Here is a 22,542-nt window from a genome sequence, read left to right as displayed (position 1 = left end):
TTGGATGGAAAGGGCGGGTTTGCTTTATTGTAAATGTCAGCTTAGTACAGGGTTATCTGCCCACATCTAATAAACGAAAGTTTCCACGCTTTATAATAGCTTTTCTTTTTTTTTTCAGGCGAAGTTTAGATTAGATTTTGGCGTGCACAGAAAGCTGCGTAAGCGCCAGTTGCTCGACATACTGGCGTGGCCCGTGCGACGAAATACACGAGATTGAAAAAGTTTCAGTTACAGCAAATTATACAAAAAATCTACACTGGTAGATCTGATCGATTTCTCTTACATTGTGTGCTGAGACTGAAACTTTTCACCACGGGCAAAGCTTCGTCGCACGGCTCAAACAAACATAGCGAGCAACAGAGCTTCTCGTATATGTCCGTATTAAAACACACGAAAGGACTCCAAAGCACACTTCACTCTGATTGGGCGAAAAAAAAAAAGATTTTCTGGCAGCAGTCAGATGCCAGAACGACTGCGACCGTTTGGAACTAGTCTTGCAAGACAATGTCCCCAGGGGCTCTTCTGCCCTTAACTTGAAATCGACTCACAGCCCCTGGGTCTGTGAGGATGACTATTTTTAAGATTGCTCCTAATCGTTATGTTGCGCTATACGCAAAACGTACTAAGTCGCCTGCCTCAGAATTACCTTTATCTGGAAATCAAACTAGTTTCGCGCTCTAATGAACGAGGATGGTAAGGAATAGAAAAGATTGGGGCGGATTTAACACGTTCCGCGACTTCCCTTCCTAAAGGTGATTTCATACGAAACTTTAGTAGCGTTAGAAGCGTTCTTTTCTTTTTTTTGCTGGACCGTTACCGCAATGGATGTGGTCTATGCCCCAAAACACCAACGCCGCACCCTTTATAGCTTTGGCGGATAGAGAGTCACAGTTACTGATAGAACTGATTAATGGCTCCTTTAGGAGCCACCCTCTCCTACGAAAGTCATGATCAGTAAAAGGTGTAGTGAAACCTTAGTTTAAATGTCTGTTTATACGTATAAAACATGTCAAAGGTATGAGAACCACACTTTTAAATTATACAACGTTGGTTGTAGTCATTATGTTAGTGCAAATGCAATATCTTTCGAATTGTTTATCGCGTTGTTCCAAATTACCTGTCTGTAAACGAAAGTAGTTTCCCGTTGAAATAGGGGATGCCGTGATAATGGCTAGAAATTTAAAAGATTAGAGGGGACTTAAAACCAAGGTTGTGATCAGCGAATTTACCATTCGAAGAAAAAAATGCGCTTCTTTTTCTTTAGCAGCACGTGATCACACTCTTCTCGACATTAGCCCTATATCACTATGTTAACGCTGCGCAATACAAACTGGAAGTATAAGCATCGCTCCTTTGATGATCTACATGGATTGTGTTTATATTTGATGAAATACACTGTAAAAGTTATTGACCTTTCATCGTGATGCCGAACATTAGCAGAGGTTCTTTTTACAATAATTTACTCAAAACTGGCGCGTGAGTACAGGATGAAACTTTCATGGTCACAGCGTGGTCACATGCTCAATATCCTCTCACTTATTTAGAGGTCAATAGTCTATTTTCCTCTTTTCTTTGTTTTGGGACTTTTTGGTGGGCCGGAAACATCAGCGGAGATGCCCATCTTCATGGCGATTTCTTCATCTTGTGCTTTTAATTGTTGATCCACAATTGTTTTGAGCTGCAGAAAGCAAATGAATTATTAGTGGATAGGGTACACTCTAGGCACAACTTGTGTTTGTAGGGCACCTTTCAGTGGAGACCAATAAGTTCGCGTCCTAGACTCGTGCTGAAGTGGAGTTTGATTCTTTGTGTTAAATAATCAATGCCCGTCAATTAAACAGTTACCTATTACTTCTGATTCAGTTTTACCTACCCTGTTACTTGAGTGTTCAAAGATTTTATTAGTGAAAACTGTTCGCCTCGCAATCTAAAAAGGTTTTACCAAGAGCAGAAGTATAGCACAAAAACTGTCATCTCCATTTCTGAAATTCATATATATGTGATTGCAGAAACAGTGACACTAAGTCTGAAAGTAAAGCACCGCTGTGACTGTCGTCTCACGCCACAAGGTGCCTCACATTAAAGGAAAATATACCGTATTTCCTCCAATCTGCGCCTGGATGCTTATTCAAAATTTCGGCTTAGAGGAGGAGTGCTTATTGAAAGTGGACGCTTCATCGAGGAGGTCCTAATTAAGTAAGCGCAAGAATAAGACAAAAAGTAAAAAGAGAGATAACGCACATACAGTGTTAAGGAACTCTACTAGCACATGAAGGTAGAAATAAGTGGAACAGAAAAGAAGCTATTCTCCTGTATTGATTCCACTATAGTTGAAGCTTGCACATCAGTTTGCATTCTGATTGTTTGGAAGGAACACATACTTTTTGAACTTGTTCAGAAAGAGCTGAGTTTATGATGGCTTTGAGTTCTTTCACTGCATGAGTGTCTGAAAAAGTAAAAAAGAGAAGAGCAGCAGTCATTACTTTGCTAAGAGGGATACACAGAGAACTCATGACTCCCGCTTTGGGAGGACTTAGAGCAAGAGCTAAAAATCAAATTATTCAGCACCTTCTTGCTGAGAAGCGAGTGTATCCTCTTCTGTTTTCTCGGCATCACCAGTAACCTTTGTGTTGCAAAAGGAATGAAAATATAATTCAACTACAGCTGGGAGGAGGGGATTCTGGGGACAACTGGGGCTTCCCTAAAATACAAGCACATTTGCGATTTTTTTAATTGAAAACACTAGGTAAATTTTAAGGCATAGAGAACAATGAAGTGTGGCAAATGTGTTCAATTAAAAGATAATGCAAATAGAACATTAACAGAGTTGCGATCCTGACCGAAAGGTGACAAATCATTTGGCTATTTAAATGCAGACAAGGAGGGTCTTGGTTCCAAGACCTCTGAGGTCGCGTTCTAACCATTTGGCCCTTCGGGCACCAATAAATTTTAAAGAGAGAGAGAGCAAAGTGTACTGTCGCAAAAAAGGATTCACAACACAACCAATTAGGTTGTGTACATTAATTTTTTAGCAACACAGAAATTTTCATCCTACGGATAACCTTGAAGATAAGGCACAGTGCTTTCTACTGGAAAATTCATCTTTCTATATTTCTTTACCGAGCTCAAAACTTACCATCTTACTTCTTCTTTACAAAACATGACGTTATTGACATTGCCCATTCTAGCAGTATGCAGGACGCATGTCATATATGAACTTCGCAATGGGCCTTGCTTACCGTAGAGTCTCTGTCAGTAACATTAGAGTCTGGAATCCGAAGATCTGAACACCTCTCTATATTTTGGATCATGTTTAAGTATTCTCGACCGATATATCGGTCAATAGTCAGTTGATGGTTGGCTGATACTTGCTCAAAGACTCGGTTGATGGTCAATGATTTCAACTGCCTATCGATCGAGTATCTGCCAGCTAGATTAACCGAATATTGACCTAGTGTCGACCAACTATTGACCAAGTGCTGACCAACTATTGACCAAGTGCTGACCAACTATCAACCAAGTGTCAACTGAGTGGCGACTAACATATCCGTTGATTATCGACTGACACTCAACCGATATATCAACCGATCTACCGGTCGAGAGCAACTACATGCACAGTAATCATGATCCAATATTTTTAGGTCTTTCTCTGAAATTTAACCCCAAGATATTTTAGAACATATTTTTTCTCTCCCGCTGAATATCCACGTGGGTATCTGTTCTCATAATTTAGTGTTAGATATGAACAATACTGTCCTGCTGCCGGTAGATTCCTGCATTCTCACCACTTCTCACCAGTCACTACTGTCCTTTACAATGTATCAGGATTGTAAAGTTACTTCTCAACTACAAGTGGGAGTGAAAGTTCATGAACGCACCTGTTCAGCCCCACCATCAGCTTCTTGGTCTGCTTCATCAACTAAACAAAAGGACATTTTGAAATGTTTATGGACAAGATGAAATGAGGGAAATTAGGGAAAACTTTTTCAGGTGCAAAAAGACATACTGCTGACATAATGTAAAGGATGCAAAGCCTAACTTAATTTGAATTTTCGCCATGGATCTTAGGATAGAAGAAAAAAAGCTTTGTTATCCTACCATGGAACAATAGTGACAAGATGCTGGAATGAACAAGTGTTAGTTTGAAAAGCAGTTATTTGAGAGCTATGGGTGATAACATGAAACAGTGCAATCATGAAACTTCTCTGCAGATAAGTTGGCTTACAAAGCTCTTGCTAGCTTAAGTCTCAAAGTTTACGACTATATTCAATGATAGAGACACTTATTGAACATCATAAATTAAAAGAAGAAACAGCTTCATACCTTCAGAAGGTTCTGGTGTCTCTGGCAATCCAACATATTTCAAACTAAGGTCAAGACAAACCTAACAAATAAAAAAAAAATTACTTCGTTGCACAACTTCTATTAAAATTCTTGCAGTGTAAGGTTAACATTTTCGTCATGCAAATGTCCACAAATTGTATTCTCAGATTTGATTTTATTGTATTAATCAGAGAATATACCTTTGGTGTGAATGTATACTTGTACATCTTAAAATGCCTGAAGTAACTGATAAAAATATAAATTGAAAAAAAAGAATTCAGAAAACATTGATTACCTGTGCTCTTCACATTTCAAAATTACACAAGCACAGAAAGATCATAGATTTGGGGGAAGGACACAAACGAACAGTACTTGCACTTCTGAGAATATTTTGATTGTCTAGCAAAATATACTTAAACCATGGAATCATGGGCCTCCAAAAAATAGAGATGAAGCATGCAGCTTCATGGTAATCTCCTCTGCCTGATTCTTTGTTCATCACAGATGCAATTCCACATAATGCAAACCATTGTAAAATAAGTAACAGCTACAGTCAAACCACAATTATCTGGACTTTGCATTAAAGCAACTCTAAGCCAATCAGACCTCAGTGGAATGTTCTTTACTAGTTACAACGCAAGCAAGCTCTGCTTTTGCTTTGTAAAGCGAAACAACCTTGCCTTTACTTTGCTTTTCAGCGAATCTGATGTAATTTTAAGGAGAATATGGCTATGGATCTTAATTATGACTAAATAAATATTCATGGCAAAATTGGGACCAGAGAAAAAGTCTGCATAATCATGAAATCCGGGTAATCAAGGTCTGGATGATCGAGGTTTTGACTGTACAACCTGAGTTAAGTAAGAACCACTTTTATCATACGTGTTGACTGCACATGTGGTAAGCTTCTTCACTTGATCAACTGAGAAGAGAGCGATACTGTAGGGTGGTCTCTACAATGGATTTCCGTGTAACGACACAAAATTTTAAATATCAGTAAGCCTCAAGCAGGCTTTTCAAAACCTCTATTTAATACTTATAAATTCTTATAAGCCATTTATGTGTATTCTTAGAGCAAAGATAGACAACTATTGAACAAAATGTTACAACAGCTTATGGATGTCATTGTCAAGTGAGAAGCCTTAGTCAGTTTCTACTTTATAAATAGATCTGCACGCACAGGTTGATAAAAATGAAAAGTGACAAGAAAAGGTGACTATTTGGAATCAACATGCATGTGGAGTGAGTGAGTGGGTATGCGAGATTGAAATGGACCCAATTGAACATTTTATTTAATGTAAAAATGGTTGAGTCTGGACAAGTTTAATGGCTGAAGTAAAATCAGGCACTATTTGCTTACATAATTATGCAAATAATTACTGTGAAATAATCACATGGGCCCAACTACTGTAGCAAGTGATAGTTGGAGTGCAAGAATGCAATAAAACCTACACAACTTTCCCTCAACATCTAAGAGTTCAGAATTGAAGCATTGACCTCATCAAGAAGACAACAGCCCTGACCTCCACAGGCATAACATGACATAGCTTCCCAACCTGCTAGTTAAATGACTGTATACTAGGGGATATTGTTTGTTACTGCCTGACCTTATGGCTGTCATATGTCAACCACAGAATAAGTCCTTCAGCTGCACTGTAAGACTGCTTTCATTCATTGATGATAAATAACAATGACAATATAATAATATAAATTTCTAATAAAAATAATAATAACTTCAAATAACTGTAAGAAATAATAAGAAAAAAACATGTCATAGAACCTTGACAGAATGACAAAGAAGAAGTTCCTTGAAGTATTCAAAAACTGGCTCCACATTCCCATATGGTGTATCTGTAAGACATCAATAATACCTTAGCAATTCAGCCTATGCTGCTATTAAGGTGTCGAATCATTCACTTCACTTTCACTACTGTACTCTACTTTACTATACGACTGTGCATCCCCCATGTGCTATCCCATAGAAAACCATGGTGAAATGTTCAGGACTTTGCATTTATTGAGAACATGGAAACATGGAACATGGAAAGAAATTGTGGACTTCAGCTAATAAAACAAATGAGCTTCTCGATGAATTATGAGTTTCTTGTTCTGGCTTGAAGATGAAAAAACATTTTCATTGTAGAATTTCATTATTGGTTGTCCAGTCATGTGCAGGTTAGAAGTTCTCCAATTTTCAACCTTTAGTGTTCATATAAATTATGAACCACTTACTGTCTGAATTTGATTGGGCCAGAGAGGAAAATATTCTGTTTTAGTCCAGCCCTACCACATTCTGTCAATAGATACACAATTAGTGGTATTTTTGTTCTTACATGACAGTTTGACTAGTGATAATTATTATAGCACTTTGCTAATTTTCAAGTTGAAAATTTCATCAAAGCTTGTTTCATCAAACAAATCTGCAAAATTTGTCACCCACTGGTAACTTGAAAATTTTCTGAAATATTCATAGATGATTTCTCACAACATGTTGACACAACTATTTTAATATCACAGCTTTTAATTCATAAATTTAGTGGTTCTTGTTTGCAAATATATATTTTCTCACCAACAGCCATCTCATGAACACACTTGACAATAGAGAACCATGCTGACATTTGTTCTGCCGTAAATCCATTGTCCTTACCAAAAGTACAGTTGTTGGTCAAGGAAGAAATTTGATGCTGAAGCCAAATCAAAATTACCCACTAAAGCTGTATTAAATAATTTGAAACTAACATATTATAGATATAACAATTAGATATGATGAATATATGAAGTTCATATATTTTGAACTGCGGTTATAGATACGTATGATGCACAATCCTCTCAGTAGAGAGCGCTATTTATGCAATAGCAAAAATCAGACCTGAAAAAAAATCAGGCCTGTACGGGATTCGAACCGCTGGCCTCTGCGATACTAGTGCAGCGCTCTACCAATTGAGCTAACAAACAAACTGGGAACAGGCTGTTAAGTTGATTCGTAATAAACCCGTGATGATAAATCAGATATGATGAATATATGCCAGTGGTTCGAATCCTGTAGATCAGTAGCACAGTTCTGATGTACAAAGGCGTAACATTGGGGTAAAATTGAAAAATATTTTAATGAATCTATTTTTGTTAGAAATAAGTCAGAAAGGGAAGGAAATTAGTTCCTATCTTGAAATTAGGTCATCTTGATCAATTCGGACGCCTTTCAAGCTAATTTTCTATTACCCATGATGCAATGCGACCACGCCCTTTTTTTAAAAAAATGCATAAATACCATATTTTAAGGAAAGTTTCGGCAAAAAATGTAAATTTGAAGCTACTAAGAGCAAAAACAGTTAAAGGGATGCCAGAATTTGTTCATGTTCATCCAACGGAACTTGATAAATTGGTCTTGCTCTCCTTCGCTTTGACACAAGTGGTCCACAAATGTACCGCACAGTTCCTGGGAATACTCCTGCCACCTTATCATCTAGTTTGTATGTGCGATCAATAATGTTCTCCCTTAAAAAGAAATTTCCAAGAAGAACAGCTTCTCCTTTGGAATAAATGCTTCCACTATAAGGATCCTCAAAGTTTTCTTGAAGGGAAATGACTCCATTGCTAGTAACTTTAAGGAGGTAGTAATCATAGTGGCTATCATCTTCAGCTGCCACAGCCACAGTGCTTTCTTTCGTTGCCAGGTCGGCAACTTGAACTGAATGTTCAATGGTGCTTGCATCTTCAGTTGTCCTGGTCATGACACCTGAGGGCTCTCTTGACAGAACAATCTCCTTCCAGTTGCCCACCCATTCCTTATTTTCACAGCTGTCAAAATCCTCAACAATGCAACCATGGCAGTAACAAGACCTTTCTCTTGTGTAGACTTTTAGCTGTTCACTGCAAGTTCTTACAGAGTGTAGTTGGCGGATGCCTTTGACAGTGCAGAATCTTCCACCGTCCCTGTTACGTGCAACACTCAGCTCCCCAGTAGATGGCAAATAGAAAAAGATGCGCCGCTTTAACTGCACTGACTTCTGCCTAGCAGGAAATGAGGAAGCAGCTGGTTCAGAGAAGTTCTCTTTCAGAAAGTTACAAAGATCTTTTGCATTTGATAGTGTGGCTTTCCTGGAGAGAACTGCTGAGGTTGCCTTCTGTTTGACATGGGAGCCAGCTGCATCTTGTTCTCCCTTTGCATGGGAGGTGGCAAAGTAGTTTCGCTGGACTGTATATCCAAGAGTTGCCAGGGAACATGACAGGTCACCATAGCAGTGTCGGCTCTTGTACTGTCCTGCACATCCATCTGTGAATTCATGCATTTTCTTGATAGTGCAGTTTGATTCTTCTAAATGGTTTGAAATTAACTTCTGGATGTGAAGGACAGAGTCATGATCCTGGGTGACGTCATCGGAAATCACAAACAAATGCTCTTTACAAATTGCTGGTTCCTCTTCTGTGCTCTGGATGCCATCCACCTCAGCACTTGAATGCCTGTAAAGAATTGTGACATGAAGACTTACTTTGTTTACGTCAAAGTATTGGGACTGGATTTCATCTTGAAACCGACAGGCATAACCCTCGGAATAGTCGTGGATGCACACAGCTTGATCAAGAGGAAGGTTTTCAAGAAGAGAATCTAGCTGCTCCCTCTGCCATTTAGCAAGAAAGGAATGGTAAGGAAACTGTCCTAACAGCTGAATAAAATAATCAAACAGTTCCTTTGGTCCTGTGCACTTCTCGACAAGGGCTATTTTCTTCATGTCTTTTCCATCAGTGGTAAGTTTTCCAGTCGACACATAGTCATAACGCTTCCATTTCACTTCGTGATTGCCAACACCTTTCTCCTCTGGCAACAAAACCAAGTTGTGAACTCCACAGTCTTTGCACTCCCTTTTCAAGCATTTCAATTTATGATAGTCTTGATCTTCGGGTTTGGGACAAAGTGTTTGCGCAATAATATTTCCAACTGAGTTATACACTTCTGTAGCTGCTTGATTAGCTTCCCTGCTTTCATCAATCACTCTCTTCCTAAACTTCATGCAGTCTTTGAAGACAATTTGAAGTTCAACGTGCTGACGACACATGCAAGTCTGCCTATCTCGTTCCCTTGCCCCCCTAACAAAATAAGGCTTCAGGTTTTCAAATTTTCGCTGAGATATCTTTATCTCTGGATGCATTGACGCAAACTCTACGTAGGCTTCCGTTTGGGTTTTTTCAAGCACGTGTTTCGGATGTTCAACCCACGTTTTCACTCCAACGCGTTTTCTAATCAAGTCTTTCTTGTTTCCTGTCGGTCTACTTGCTACCATTTTCCAATAATCATAAACAAGCTCTTTGGTTTCTTCAGTGACTGCATCCCGCCTGGTTTTTCGTTTGGTTGCAAGCCAGCTTGACTCTTCACCTTTTAAGATCATTTCGCGTTTTTCAATTCCCGACTTGATGCTTCTTCTATCCAAGGCTATGAGCTTTGAAAGTGTCTTCTGGCTTCTACTCTTTTTAACATTTTGACCAAAAGAAAGTGATTTTGCCGCGACAAGTGCAGCTCTTCCTTTGTTTGACTTGTCATTTTTGACGGCTTTAAGGCCTTGGGTGAGATCGCTAGCAAGCGCTTTCAGTGCATTCACTTCTTTCTCCTCTTCTGGTGTTTTCATTAGTCCGCGTTTCTCGAGTACTTTCCTTGTACGTGGACTTTCTGATATAGCTGCCATTATTTCTGCTTTCTTCTCCGGTGTATCTGGGAGACTCTTCTTAGTTCGTCCAATGGCACGTTTCTTGGCCATCCTGTTTGGGAACGGCGTACCAGTAACGTCGATCGGTGTGGCTTCCGCTTGAACCTGTGCATTTTGGTCTTTCTTTTTTTGACGGTATCGCTTACTTCGTTCTCTAGCCATCTTTCTCTGTTCCTCAAGTTTCCCTTTATTTTTTGAACCTGTCTTTTGCTGGTTTCGTTCGCGCCGACGTTTCTTTGTGGCATCTTTGATAGGAACATTCCGCCGTTGTCCGCTCTTGGCTTCTCGACTTTTCTTTCTGGCTTCCACGACCTTTTCAATAATTTTCTCTCGGTTTTTCTCATAATGTGCTCTTCTTTTCTCTTGTCTTTCCTTCTTCTTTTGTTCTCGCCACATTTGAATCCTAGAAACTCCAGAATCCATAATCTTTGCATTTAATTTCACAGCCTTGTGCTTGCGAACAACACAGCCTTTTGTACTTACGTGTACTTGACTGCGTCCTTGAAACATGCGGCACGTGCTCAGGGGGTTTCCCGCTCATTTCTGACGAAATGCAATATTTTACTTCCTAATAAGGAAATCGAAAACAATGCTTGATTCTGTAGACTTTGGGACGATTTGGAAGCGAAGGAAGCCGTCAAAATGACTAGAGCGTCGCGCTTGTTTTTTCTCGAAATTCGATCACTTACCTTCCTCAGGATCAAACTTGTCGACCAAATGTTTCGAACAAAACTTATTGCTAATATTTTCGTCGGCTTTCAACGGATTCGATCAATTTTGGTAGCAAAATTTAGCTTGTTATTTGAGCATTTTGCGTATGTTAACATTTACACGCTCCAGTGCACTCTTCGTAAACAAGACGATTGGGAAATTCAATGACCAGAATTATCGCGCGGCAGATCACACCGCTTGCCAACTGTTTAGAACGCAGAAAAAAATTCATATCTCGACAACGCTTCAATAAAAACACAAAAAACGGAAGGAGAGCGAAAAGCAACTTATGAGCATTACATTTTGAGGTTAAATTGTTCTGTCACTCGGGAATTATGACTCGCACAATGAATTGAAAATGATCTGTCTCTACCAAGCTTTAAGCGTGATGCATTATATGTTGAACACTTTTGTTGATTTTAACAAAGATTTAGCCCCAATTGTCAGGATTTTGTTTGCCACTTCGCTTAAAAGGGAACCATTTTCATCACCTGTTAAGTTTTACGGCTATAGACGAAACTTACGCTGGCAAAAACAGAAAAACAGTGAATAGTGAAGCCCACGCGAGTTACGCGTGACGCCATGTTTTTGTCGCTAACTTTACAATTCGGCTCCGATTCAATTTTTTCAAAAAACCTTTATTCTACCTCTGTTTAGTCCAAAATCATCTTTAACATATGTGTAACTATTTTGGAAAGTCTCAAGCAGGTCCGATCATTGTGCGCCGAGAAATTCTTAAAAGATTCGAGCAAATCCGTGATTTTTCCATTTGCGCGTGACAAGCGTGCTACTGATCTGTACAGGCCTGATTTTTTTCAGGTCTGATTTTCGCTATTGCATAAATAGCGCTCTCTACTGCGAGGATCGTGCATCATACGTATCTATACTGCAGTTCAAAATATATGAACTTCATATATTGATCATATCTGATTTATCATCAGGGGTTTATTACAAATCAACTTAACGGCCTGTTCCCAGTTGGCTTGTTAGCTCAATTGGTAGAGTGCTGCATTAGTATTGTAGAGGCCAGTGGTTCGAATCCCGTACTGGCCTGATTTTTTTCAGGTCTGATTTTCGCTATTGCATAAATAGCACTCTCTACTGCGAGGATCGTGCATCATACATATACAACAATTAGTAGTTAAATTGCTCAGTTGAGAGACACAATGGCCGTGTGGTTAGTGCACTGAACTCTGGGTCAGATTGCATCAGTGACTCTTGGTAGACCTGTACCAAATCTATTACAGGAGTGGCAATACTCCTTCAGCTTGTCCCTTCATGTTTAAGAAATCAGGAAAGCCAGGCCCCAATGCCATGCAGGCCTTTATGCACAAAAGAAAACTTATCTTTTTTAGGTGTAAAAGGATATTGTATCGTGTAGAAATATAGATCCACTAAGATGCCCTGCCTGAGGTCTTCTTTCCAATCTGTTAGGTGGAAGATGTCTGCCAATAGCCTTTAAAATGAAAAGGACAACTTCATCTTGTTTTAATACTTAAATCAGTTTCATTTTATATCAAATAGTTCAATTAGGAATAAAAGAAATCAAGTATAGATTAGTTTTGGGCTTATTGGCCTAAGTGCTAATAGCTAGAAAATTCAGCACTTTTCTAATAGTTTATAGCCCCACTAATTATCACTTGGAGAAAATTTATTTTGCCAGTTCTAAGTTTTAAGTGCTTCTTAGCTTCTCTTCTTTCCCATGGATAGTGCTCAGAGTTCTAAAGTAGGAATGGAAGAGGGGAGAGATGATTCATACAACAGGCTATGATGTATGCTCTTCCAAAAAAGGAGAGCAATATTTTCAAAGCAGAGGTAAAAAGAGGCAAAGAAGTTGCAAGTTGAGAAATAGAAAGGGCAAATGACAACTACTATTAAAATAGTCTATAATATTTTTGATGATAAAAATTAACGGTAAAAAACTACGACGTTTCGAAGTCTGCATGACCTCATTATCAAGTAAAATGTTAAAACTGATGTAAAATTGTAGCTCAGAGATTATATACAAATAAAATGTGATAACTTCATTAGAATAATGAGCGTTCATTGTTATTGGTGTTTAGCATGTCAGATCGTGCAGTATATGTTTAAATAAATACTTTTGCACGTATTGAGTCAGACTGCGTGTTTAGCTTTGGTTTTTGTTCGCGAATGAATAGCATTTCGTGAATTAGGCAGTCCATTTTTCCGCGGCATTTCTTGAGAACGGAAAACATTTCCTCTAGGCTAGTGGACGCTACACTGTGGGCTTCTTTCAGATGCTTGCCAATGACAGAGGCTTTATGTTCTTCTATGCGTTGATGAAGATGGCGTGTGGTATAACCGATATAATCCGCATCGCACGAATCACATTTAAAAGTGTAAACAACGCATTGGTGGTTAATTAAAGCGGGCTTCTCTTCTTGTATCTCTTCTTGAAGCCCGCTTTAATTAACCACCAATGCGTTGTTTACACTTTTAAATGTGATTCGTGCGATGCGGATTATATCGGTTATACCACACGCCATCTTCATCAACGCATAGAAGAACATAAAGCCTCTGTCATTGGCAAGCATCTGAAAGAAGCCCACAGTGTAGCGTCCACTAGCCTAGAGGAAATGTTTTCCGTTCTCAAGAAATGCCGCGGAAAAATGAACTGCCTAATTCACGAAATGCTATTCATTCGCGAACAAAAACCAAAGCTAAACACGCAGTCTGACTCAATACGTGCAAAAGTATTTATTTAAACATATACTGCACGATCTGACATGCTAAACACCAATAACAATGAACGCTCATTATTCTAATGAAGTTATCACATTTTATTTGTATATAATCTCTGAGCTACAATTTTACATCAGTTTTAACATTTTACTTGATAATGAGGTCATGCAGACTTCGAAACGTCGTAGTTTTTTACCGTTAATTTTTATCATCAAATGTATTTCTAAACATTCTCTGATTATAATATTTTTATTCTGGAAAAATCCTCATGGTTATAGTTGAGGCAAACCTGTATAAGTTGCTTATAATCTAAAATTAGAACTTTTTTCATCAAGGATGTGTTGTTTTAGTAATGCTAAAGGAAGGGGTAACTTTTGTTAAAAGTCAAAGTATAAACGAGTAACCGTTTGGAAGTCAAGTTAGGGAATTCTTGCAAACCATTCTATTGAGTGAGCTTCTGCACCAAGACTTACTGTTCACACCAGTATTCCCCATCACCCAGCACTTGTGTACTTGTTGATGCTAGCTGTCAGTCATTTAGTCTAATTTCTTTTATCCAAAATCAATTTCAATTTTAAATAGATTCTATCTTTAGTAGTAGCTGCTAGTATGTTTCTCTTCTTGACTAGTAATAAACCACACTTTCTATCAGTTTACCAGCTGACAAACTACATGGGATGCAGGGGGAACACTGGAAGAGTTTGTAAACCACTCAGCTGCAGTATATTGTGGTTTAAAGACTTTCTTATGTTCTCCCACCATCCTATGTGGTTTATCAGCCAGTAAACCAAGAGAAAGTGTTGTTTATAATTTCCTGTATAACATACAATACCAGTAAGTGAAGTTTGTTAAAAAACAACAATGAATTTAATCTTATTTTGTGATCAAGTAGCTGATTCGTCATGAAAACCATCAAAAAGTGCAGTAAAAACCAATCAAAGTGCCAGAAATTGAATAAACACAGTCAGCCAGAAGAGTAAAGACTGCAATTACTTTATTGCTGTGCAGCAAAAATGAAGGCTTAAAATGGAGCAATCAGTTAGTCAAACTGCATTTTATATAAAAAATTTGATGTTAGAAAAGTAAAATCTTTCTTGTTGTTTTTGGCTTTTACAGTGTCCTCTTCATTTCCTCCAAACCAGAGGCCTTATAATATAAAAGATCTGGGAATTCTTCTAGCATGGTACCATTTGACATGATGACAAGATGTTTCAGTTATCTATCAGCATACAGGAAAATAAACTATGGATTTTTGACCAATCAGAGTGAGCCTTATGTCCAGATTAAGTTATAATTGTGCTATATGAGAGTTGTGACGGTACTTTGTAAATATAAAAATAACAATAAAGTTTGTACATTTGTATTGGATGATTGTTTGTATAGGTAATCACATGATTTTGAGTGCAATTTGGAATAAGCACAAGCAACTTTTTTCAAAGACTAACAAAATTGCATGAGCCCATAGGGCGAGTGCAATTTGTGATCTTGGAAAAAATGTACAAGTGTTTATTTACTCCAAATTGCACAAGAAAAATTATGTGATTATGTATTAATTATATACATGAAAAAATAAGAGGCAGCTGATCATAATTATGCAGAAGAAAAGCCCGTGAATCATGTGTAAAAATAATTTATTCAAACCCTGCAAGTGACATTGTGCATTCAGTCACAACAACTGCGTACAATCAAAACAACAAGATAAAACGAAATTTTCACATCTTTAAGGTGCAAAAAAGTTTAAAGTCCAGCCAAACAGTTCAAGGAATTGTTCAGTGAGTTTGGTAATTCTGTGAGTTTGTTTGATTATTGACCAATCAATGTCTGGTTTGTTAATCTCTTTGCACTGAATTAACCCTCTTCTGCACTGAATTACCTGAAAACTGCATTTACCTTAACCAATCAGAACTGAGTATTTTTTTCATGTATATTATTAGTCATATAGTTTCCTTTGTAACTCACCTTTGTACATCCTCTGGAGTTTCACTTCTCTGAATGTCTACCACATTGTCAAGTGTTAAGTCAGTCCTACAGTAATAATGACCACCAAAACACATTCTTAGGACTATACTCCCCCATTGATGCAGCACCATAGTTTTTTAAGAAACTTGCCCCTTTACAAATTGTAAGGAAATGAGCTAAGGGAACCTCAATTTACCAAAATTATTCAAGAGCCAAGTTTTCCCCGAAAAAAAAAAACAAAAAAAACACAAGCATAACCATTGGTTTGGCTAATTTTAACAGACAATTAATTTTGTTCCAGCTGTGTCCAACTGGAATTTGTTCTCATATATTTATTTGTCTATTACAATTTAAAAATAACAGGCCTTATGGAAGATCTGTAAAGGAATCCTTGCCCCATGTAAATACAGACCACCAAAAAGGTAATGGCGTATTAGATAACGGTGAAATATGCGGTTACCTCGGTCTGTATATTGTGAGGTTTAACACCACTAACTCGGTCTGTATATTGTACGATTTAACGCCATTATGTATATTGAGAGATTTTATGCTGTTAACTAACGGCATAACTTCGTTCTTTCGATGTTATATCTATTGGGAGATTTTATGCTGTTAACTAACGGCATTTTGTTCAGTCTTATATTTATTGGGAGATTTACCACCATTAACTAACAGCGTAATTTCATTCATTCATGTTATGTATAATGGGAGATTTTAAGCTGTTAATGGTGTAATTTTGTTCAGTCTGTTATATATATTGAGAGATTATAATTATGCCAATAACTAACGGCATAATTTTGTTCACTGTTATATTTATTGGGAATTAACACCAATAACTAACAGCGTAATTTCGTTCATTCGGTGCTATATATAGTGGGAGATTTTAAGCTGTTAACTAATGGCGTAATTTGGTTCAGTCACAATTTTATAAATATAGAGATTTTACGCCATGAACTAATGGCGTATTGTTGGTATTATAGATGTTGGAAGATTTTATGCTATTAACAGCATAATTTCCTTTAACAGGTAGTTCATATAATGGTAGATTTTACGCTGTTAACAGTGTAAAATCGCACAATAAGAACATATCCATATGTATATATTAATTATATATATATATATGTATATATACCAGTATGAAGGCTACTCAATATGACTACATATGGATTTTAATACAGTTCTGTATGTACTCATATTGAGTAGCCTTCATACTGGTAGTACCGCTCCTTGACTGTAGAGCACTTTTTTGGAATCATCAGTAAATGCCACTTCAATTGATATATGTGTGTATATATATATATATATATATAATGTGGTAGGCGGAAAAAAACAACTACATATACATCCCTACAGAGCTGTTTTGTGGTTGCCCACTCATCAGTGGCAACCATGAAACAGGTCTGTAGGGATGTATATGTAGTTTTTTTCCGCCTACCACACATTATACCCCCTCTACTATTTGTATCAAGCACTGTTTCACAAACACCAAGTTTAATCCCTCTACATATATATTTTTTTTATTATTAAAAAAAATTTAGTTACTATTCAATTTATGATATAATCACACCGACCAGGATAGTGGCATTAAATCTCACAATAAACAGACCGTGATAGTCACATATTATGGCATTCTATATATTCCCAAAGGTAATTAAGTGACAATGATATTAAAAAAAAACCTCATTCCACCCGTAAATAAGACTATAATGACAAAAAATTTTGGATCTCGACCTAAATGTTTTTTTTTGTTTAGTTTCAGAGAGAGTGCCCATAGGCTATACATTCCGTCTACCTACAATTCTATTAAAAATTAGTATTTTAACATGTTGGTTCCTACATATTCCTTTTTCAGAGTTAAGGACAATTCGCGAGTCAAGGACAATTCGTTAGTTAATTCGTGAACCCAGAATTCAAGCAATCCTTAAGGCAAGGCCTTGAAAATTTACTTTCTCAACATATAAGTATAATTATCTATAGACACTCCTGCTACAAATAAAATGAATTGAGGTGGAAAAATTAACTCTCCCAGTTGTTACAGAAAATTAGTGCGCCCTTCAATCCATCACACAGTGCTTTGAAATATTGCTATAGAGGATTTTGGGTCTTTCGCAGTCATTTTCACTCGTTTGGGATCATTATGATTAATTTCAAGTAATATGTGATTACGTGTAATTGTTTTAGGTCATCTTAGCCGGGACTTTTCTTGTTTTGTTTTGGTAACAGCAGAGTCAGTGTTTCATTGGTAACCGGTCAAGTTGCCCGAAAGTCATCTCACTTGAAGCCACATTGCCCAGAACCAGAGTCGTGTTGCCTGAAACTCATAGTCATGTCACCCGAACTTTAATCGAGTGTTTTTTATCGAAGAAAAGTAATATCTTAAGTAAATCGTAAGGAATAACCTCGTAAAATGTTGACTCATAAACTGTTTTGGTCCTCTAACCTACAAGAGAGACTCAAATACTGCTGTTCATTTTAGCGTTGTCCGTTGCTATGACGAAAGGCTAACGCTCAAAACGTCAGCTTTGTAACTCATTATGGTTGCTCGTTACTCCTTAAGTAAATTGCAAGGAATAACCTTGTAAAATGTTGACTCGCAAACTGTTTTCGTCAGCTAATCGATGCAAATAAGAAGTTAAAGAAAGACTCAAATATTGCTGTTCATTTCAGCACTGTTCATTGCTGTGATGAAAGGCTAACACTCGAAACGTCAGCTTTGTAACTCGTTACAGTTGCCAATTTATAATTTCAACTTAGTTGATATAACCAAATTACCTTATTACCCCCACCAACACAGCACCGCAGTTTCTTTACAAACTTTAACCCTTTATTCATAAATCTAGTCCGGACTAGTACACGAGTGCGTGTGGGTGCAATAGCTTAAGTTCTCTGATTCCAACAAAGCATGTAGTATGAAAGTTCCAACTGAGATTACTGTCTTGCAAAAATATCTCACCCTTTCACTTGTCAATAGAATTTGAAAACAATTGTGCGCGGAACAAAGAAAATGGTTTCACCCACAAGTAGCCCTACAGTGTAACTCGAAAAACGTTAACCTAAATATGTGTATGCCCAGAACGAATGTGAAATGCTGTGAATAACGTGACTTTTCCTGACACCATAAAAATGTTGGAGTGAACAAGTTGTCTCTCTCACTGAGAATCAAGCAGGGATTGGAGAGGTCATTTGAGCACAAAATACAAAAGAGCCGTTTAAAAATCTTTATCGAAAAAGTATGGTTACGATTTTGGTTTTATCTGCAGCACTTACTCTCTCGAGGTCGCGTTTGTTTTGTGCTGAAGCAAATTAATGCTGTTGAAAGCATTAATTTTTCTGACTCCGGCAAAACGTGTGGTATCAAAGTTCTAACTAATTAAGAAATTACCGTCTTGTAAAAATATCTCACTCTTTCACTTTTCAATAGAATTTGAAAACAATTGCGCGTGGAACATAGAAAATGGTTTGGCCCAGAAATAGGCCTAACGTGTAAAGGTCCATTTCAAACGGTTTCAACATCTGACCAACATGCATTCAACAAAAGTTGAACGCATGTTTGGCAAATGTTGGACGCAAAAACAAAGTTGTTTGGAGGCCTTTCAATGGCCTCACATAGGAAAAGTTGAATCAATGTTGAACGAAAGTTGAAACTGATTTAAACTTGATTAAACACACTTTCAACAAGCTCTCAACATTTTTATGTTTTCAACAATGTTGGACGACCTGTTTAAATGCACCGAACATTTGTTTCAACAAAGTCTTGAATACATGTTGAAGCAAATTTGAAACCGTTTAAATTGGCCTTTACATAGGAAAAATTGAATCGATGTTTAACGAAAGGTTAAATCAATTTAAACTTGATTCAACATGCTTTCAACATGCTTTATGTTTTCAACAATGTTGGACCACCTGTTTAAATGCATCAAACATTTGTTTCAAAAAAGTGTTGAATGCCTGTTGAAGCAAATGTTGAAACCATTGAAATGGGCCTTAACTCGAAAAACGTTCACCTAATGTTTAGGTACTTCGGGCATGAAATACAAAAGAGCCATTTAAAAATCTTTATCGAAAAAGTATGGCTACGATTTTGAAGCAAATTGAACGCTGTTGAAAGCATTCAATTTTCTGACTCTGGCAAAGCGCATGGTATAAAAGTTCTCACCCTTTCACTTGAAAAAACTGAAGTTTACTCGGAAAGGTGCGAAGTTGGCACAATTTAGTGTTTCCACTGCTTCCAAGGTGAAGTCCAATGTAATTTAAATACGAATAGCAACAATGCATAATTACACTGTGTTGTTTATGAATAGAATTTTTCACACATATCAGGAAAATACACCAAGTTCTCTTAGTTTGATTTATCATATAAAAAACTATCTTGAAAAGGATTACAAGAAAGTGAGTTATCTAATATATACTTATATAGATCCCAAAAAAAAAGTAAGAAATGGAACTCGGATAACCCTTTCGCTTTATCAAAATTTCACTTAATTTTACCTCTTTACTACAGTTTTAGTTCTTGTAACTCAACTGTTGCTGGTTTTTTTTCTTTATAAGAAAGGTGAAGACTAAAACTAATATTACAGTGACTTGATTTAACTTTTATTTACTTTTGTACTTTTTTATATTGCACAGGTGTTGAGAGGAGTTGTGTCAAAACTTCCACAAGAGCCATCCGTTCAAAGGATTGTCCTTGACTTCAAGTGAGCAATCTGGTCCACGGCTAAAGAAGTTCTGCCCGGAGTCCAAATTTCAGGATGTTCTTTTCACTGGAACCAAGCGATGTGGAGAAAGGTTAGTATAAAAAATTCGGGTAGTTAAGAGTTGTAAACCCAAATACCGTTAAATTCTGATTTTTTATGTTCATTTTATGTTTCTCAGATTCAAGAGCTTGGTCTGGCTGTGGCTACAGCAATGATAACGGCATTGACCGGTTTGTTAAGATGCTCATGGCACTACCTTACCTGTCTAACCAAGAAATTCCAAAGAGTTTCCAGCCGCTAAAGTTGCAAGCAACCACCCCCATGCTTCATGAGTTGGTAGACTATGTAGACAACCAATGGATCAACACCAACACTTTTCCGCCCAGTTCCTGGAGCGTCTACAGACAGCCTGTCCGTACCAATAATCATATCGAGGGATGGCACAACTCCCTCAGCCGACACGCTGGTGGTAGAGTTCATCTACCTTTCTACTTACTGGTTCAGCTGCTCCACCGAGAGTCCTCCGTGTGCGCCATTTAAGTTTGACTGGTCAACGCCAGAAAACTGCAAAGGATCCAGCGTAAAAAATATCGCGCAATTCAAGCAAGAATCTTTGGCTACTGGGAGGACTATGCTGCGAATAAAATTTCAAGTAGGCGACTCCTTAAAGCATGCTCTCACTTAGCATATGGACCAGCTCGTGCAGATTAGTTTTCTTTAGTTTTTGCTTGCGTTTAGGAAAGTAATGATATTTATCTAGTTTAAAAGAAAATACTTTATTTTATCACGATAAAAAAAAAAAATCATACATAGGATCTCGTTTGTTAGAGTTCAGTTCCTACCTCATTTTTTATCACATTTCACTAGCGTTTAGGAAGCTGATAATTATTATTATTGTTCTAGTTTTAAAGGAATAGTCGCATGTAATAAGTATTTTTTTTAATAACAAACTTACCTTAAGTTGGCATTTGAATTTGTTTTCAAGGGGCGGGCGTCACTTGGACAACTCACATGTGTAATTAGGTTTCGTTACTAGCAATAAATAGGTTTGTATTAATGCGTGTTTCAATTTACCGCAACGTCACAATATTGCTTGGTAACTATGTGATGAGTCTTGAGCACGTGCTCTATTCAAGATGGTGGCGTTTTCCAATGTTACATAGTGATGTGAACCTTCGTTCGAAACCCGAGAATGCTTCTACACATAAAACAACATACGAGAACCATACTAGTACCGCAGAGGTCAGTGGTTCGAATCCCGTACAGGCCTGAATTTTTTGCAGGTCTGATTTTCACTATTGCTTAAATAGTGCTTTACTGCGAAGGATCATGCACATATAAGTTTCATAACCGCAGTTCATATATATGTATTTCATATATATTTGTTGTTTGATTTATCATCTACGGGTTTATGTCGAATTAATTTGATGGCCTGCTCCCAGTTGGCTTGTTAGCTCAATTGGTAGAGCGCTGCACTAGTATTGCAGAGGTCAGTGGTTCGAATCCTGTACAGGCCTGAATTTTTTTCAGGTCTGATTTTCACTATTGCTTAAATAGTGCTTTACTGCGAAGGATCGTGCACATATACGTTTCATAACCGCAGTTCATATATATGTATTTCATATATATTCGTTGTTTGATTTATCATCTACGGGTTTATGTCGAATTAATTTGATGGCCTGCTCCCAGTTGGCTTGTTAGCTCAATTGGTAGAGCGCTGCACTAGTATCGCAGAGGTCAGTGGTTCGAATCCCGTACAGGCCTGATTTTTTTTCAGGTCTGATTTTCATTATTGCTTAAATAGTGCTTTACTGCGAAGGATCGTGCACATATACGAGAACCATACTGTAACTGATATTACTTTTTTTTTTTTTTCATATTTGTATTTTATTGTTAGGATTATTTTTTCCGTGATATCAAACGACAGCGAAACGAACAACCTGAGTTTCAGACAACATATCACGAGTTCATATTACGAGCTTATTTCCTTGCCATTTACTTAAGATGTTACTATTCTTCAAGTTTAAACACTCGATAAATTTTCGGGCGACGTGACTATGAATTTCGGGCAACATGACTCTGAATTCGGGCGACATGACTTCGGGCGAGATGGCTTTCGAGCGACTTGACCGTAAACCGTTTCATCAAGACCCCTAATGATCCATGAGAAATACGCTCAACTTACCAGACAAGTACTTTCGGCTTAAAATTCTTTCCCTGGAGAATAAAAGCAGAACATTAACCGTTTCAAATAAGAGGCAATGGAAAGGAAGAAAGAAGTTACCACGGCTCGTGAAGGCATTAAGATTGATTTCTCCTGGTTTCTGTTATAGTCCGTCAAGCCGCCATACTTCGTCTCCATTCTCGTCTCTAAGCTACTGACTAATATTACGCCCGCAGTATTTGTACACACATATACATGATCGTCATGATGTAACAAACATACAATATCT

The 22,542-nt window shown here is 37.5% G+C and overlaps 2 protein-coding genes and 2 long non-coding RNA genes across 4 annotated transcripts; 1 reads left to right on the top strand and 3 right to left on the bottom strand.

The window, feature by feature from the left end:
* LOC111341895 (cilia- and flagella-associated protein 119) lies at positions 1–22,495 on the bottom strand. The gene is made up of 13 exons (XM_022948942.2): positions 22,374–22,495; positions 22,275–22,306; positions 15,396–15,461; positions 12,103–12,189; positions 6,893–6,975; positions 6,104–6,174; positions 5,206–5,276; positions 4,524–4,569; positions 4,324–4,384; positions 3,879–3,919; positions 2,569–2,623; positions 2,382–2,446; positions 1–1,678 (listed from the first exon to the last, which is right to left on the bottom strand). Exons 1-13 carry the CDS (start codon positions 22,449–22,451, stop codon positions 1,556–1,558), a joined length of 879 nt encoding a protein of 292 aa, XP_022804677.1. The 5' UTR covers positions 22,452–22,495; the 3' UTR covers positions 1–1,555.
* On the bottom strand, positions 7,412–11,556 carry LOC148717728 (uncharacterized). The gene has a single exon (XM_088743855.1). It carries the CDS (start codon positions 10,530–10,532, stop codon positions 7,653–7,655), a length of 2,880 nt encoding a protein of 959 aa, XP_088599981.1. The 5' UTR covers positions 10,533–11,556; the 3' UTR covers positions 7,412–7,652.
* LOC148717727 (uncharacterized) lies at positions 12,187–14,797 on the top strand. Its single transcript, XR_015994907.1, has 2 exons — positions 12,187–12,548; positions 14,553–14,797. It is a non-coding gene; the product is annotated as an uncharacterized LOC148717727 (long non-coding RNA).
* On the bottom strand, positions 15,469–22,268 carry LOC148717726 (uncharacterized). The gene is made up of 3 exons (XR_015994906.1): positions 21,045–22,268; positions 20,351–20,653; positions 15,469–20,155 (listed from the first exon to the last, which is right to left on the bottom strand). It is a non-coding gene; the product is annotated as an uncharacterized LOC148717726 (long non-coding RNA).
* Positions 22,496–22,542: the final 47 nt, after the last annotated feature.

Source organism: Stylophora pistillata, chromosome 13, assembly GCF_964205215.1.
Source record: "Stylophora pistillata chromosome 13, jaStyPist1.2, whole genome shotgun sequence".
Taxonomy (NCBI): domain Eukaryota; kingdom Metazoa; phylum Cnidaria; class Anthozoa; order Scleractinia; family Pocilloporidae; genus Stylophora; species Stylophora pistillata.
This window is presented reverse-complemented; position numbering and strand designations above follow the sequence as displayed.

What these genes read in the sequence shown, in the direction of transcription:
- LOC148717728 (XM_088743855.1), bottom strand. Translation starts at nt 10,532, where the DNA reads ATGTTTCAAGGACGCAGTCAAGTACACGTAAGTACAAAAGGCTGTGTT.
- LOC111341895 (XM_022948942.2), bottom strand. Translation starts at nt 22,451, where the DNA reads ATGGAGACGAAGTATGGCGGCTTGACGGACTATAACAGAAACCAGGAG. An exon ending in AAGCCGAAAGTACTTGTCTG is followed by an intron (nt 15,462 to 22,274) that starts GTAAGTTGAGCG and finishes TTATTACTGTAG; the next exon opens with GACTGACTTAACACTTGACA. An exon ending in CTGATGGTGGGGCTGAACAG is followed by an intron (nt 2,624 to 3,878) that starts GTGCGTTCATGA and finishes TGCAACACAAAG; the next exon opens with GTTACTGGTGATGCCGAGAA.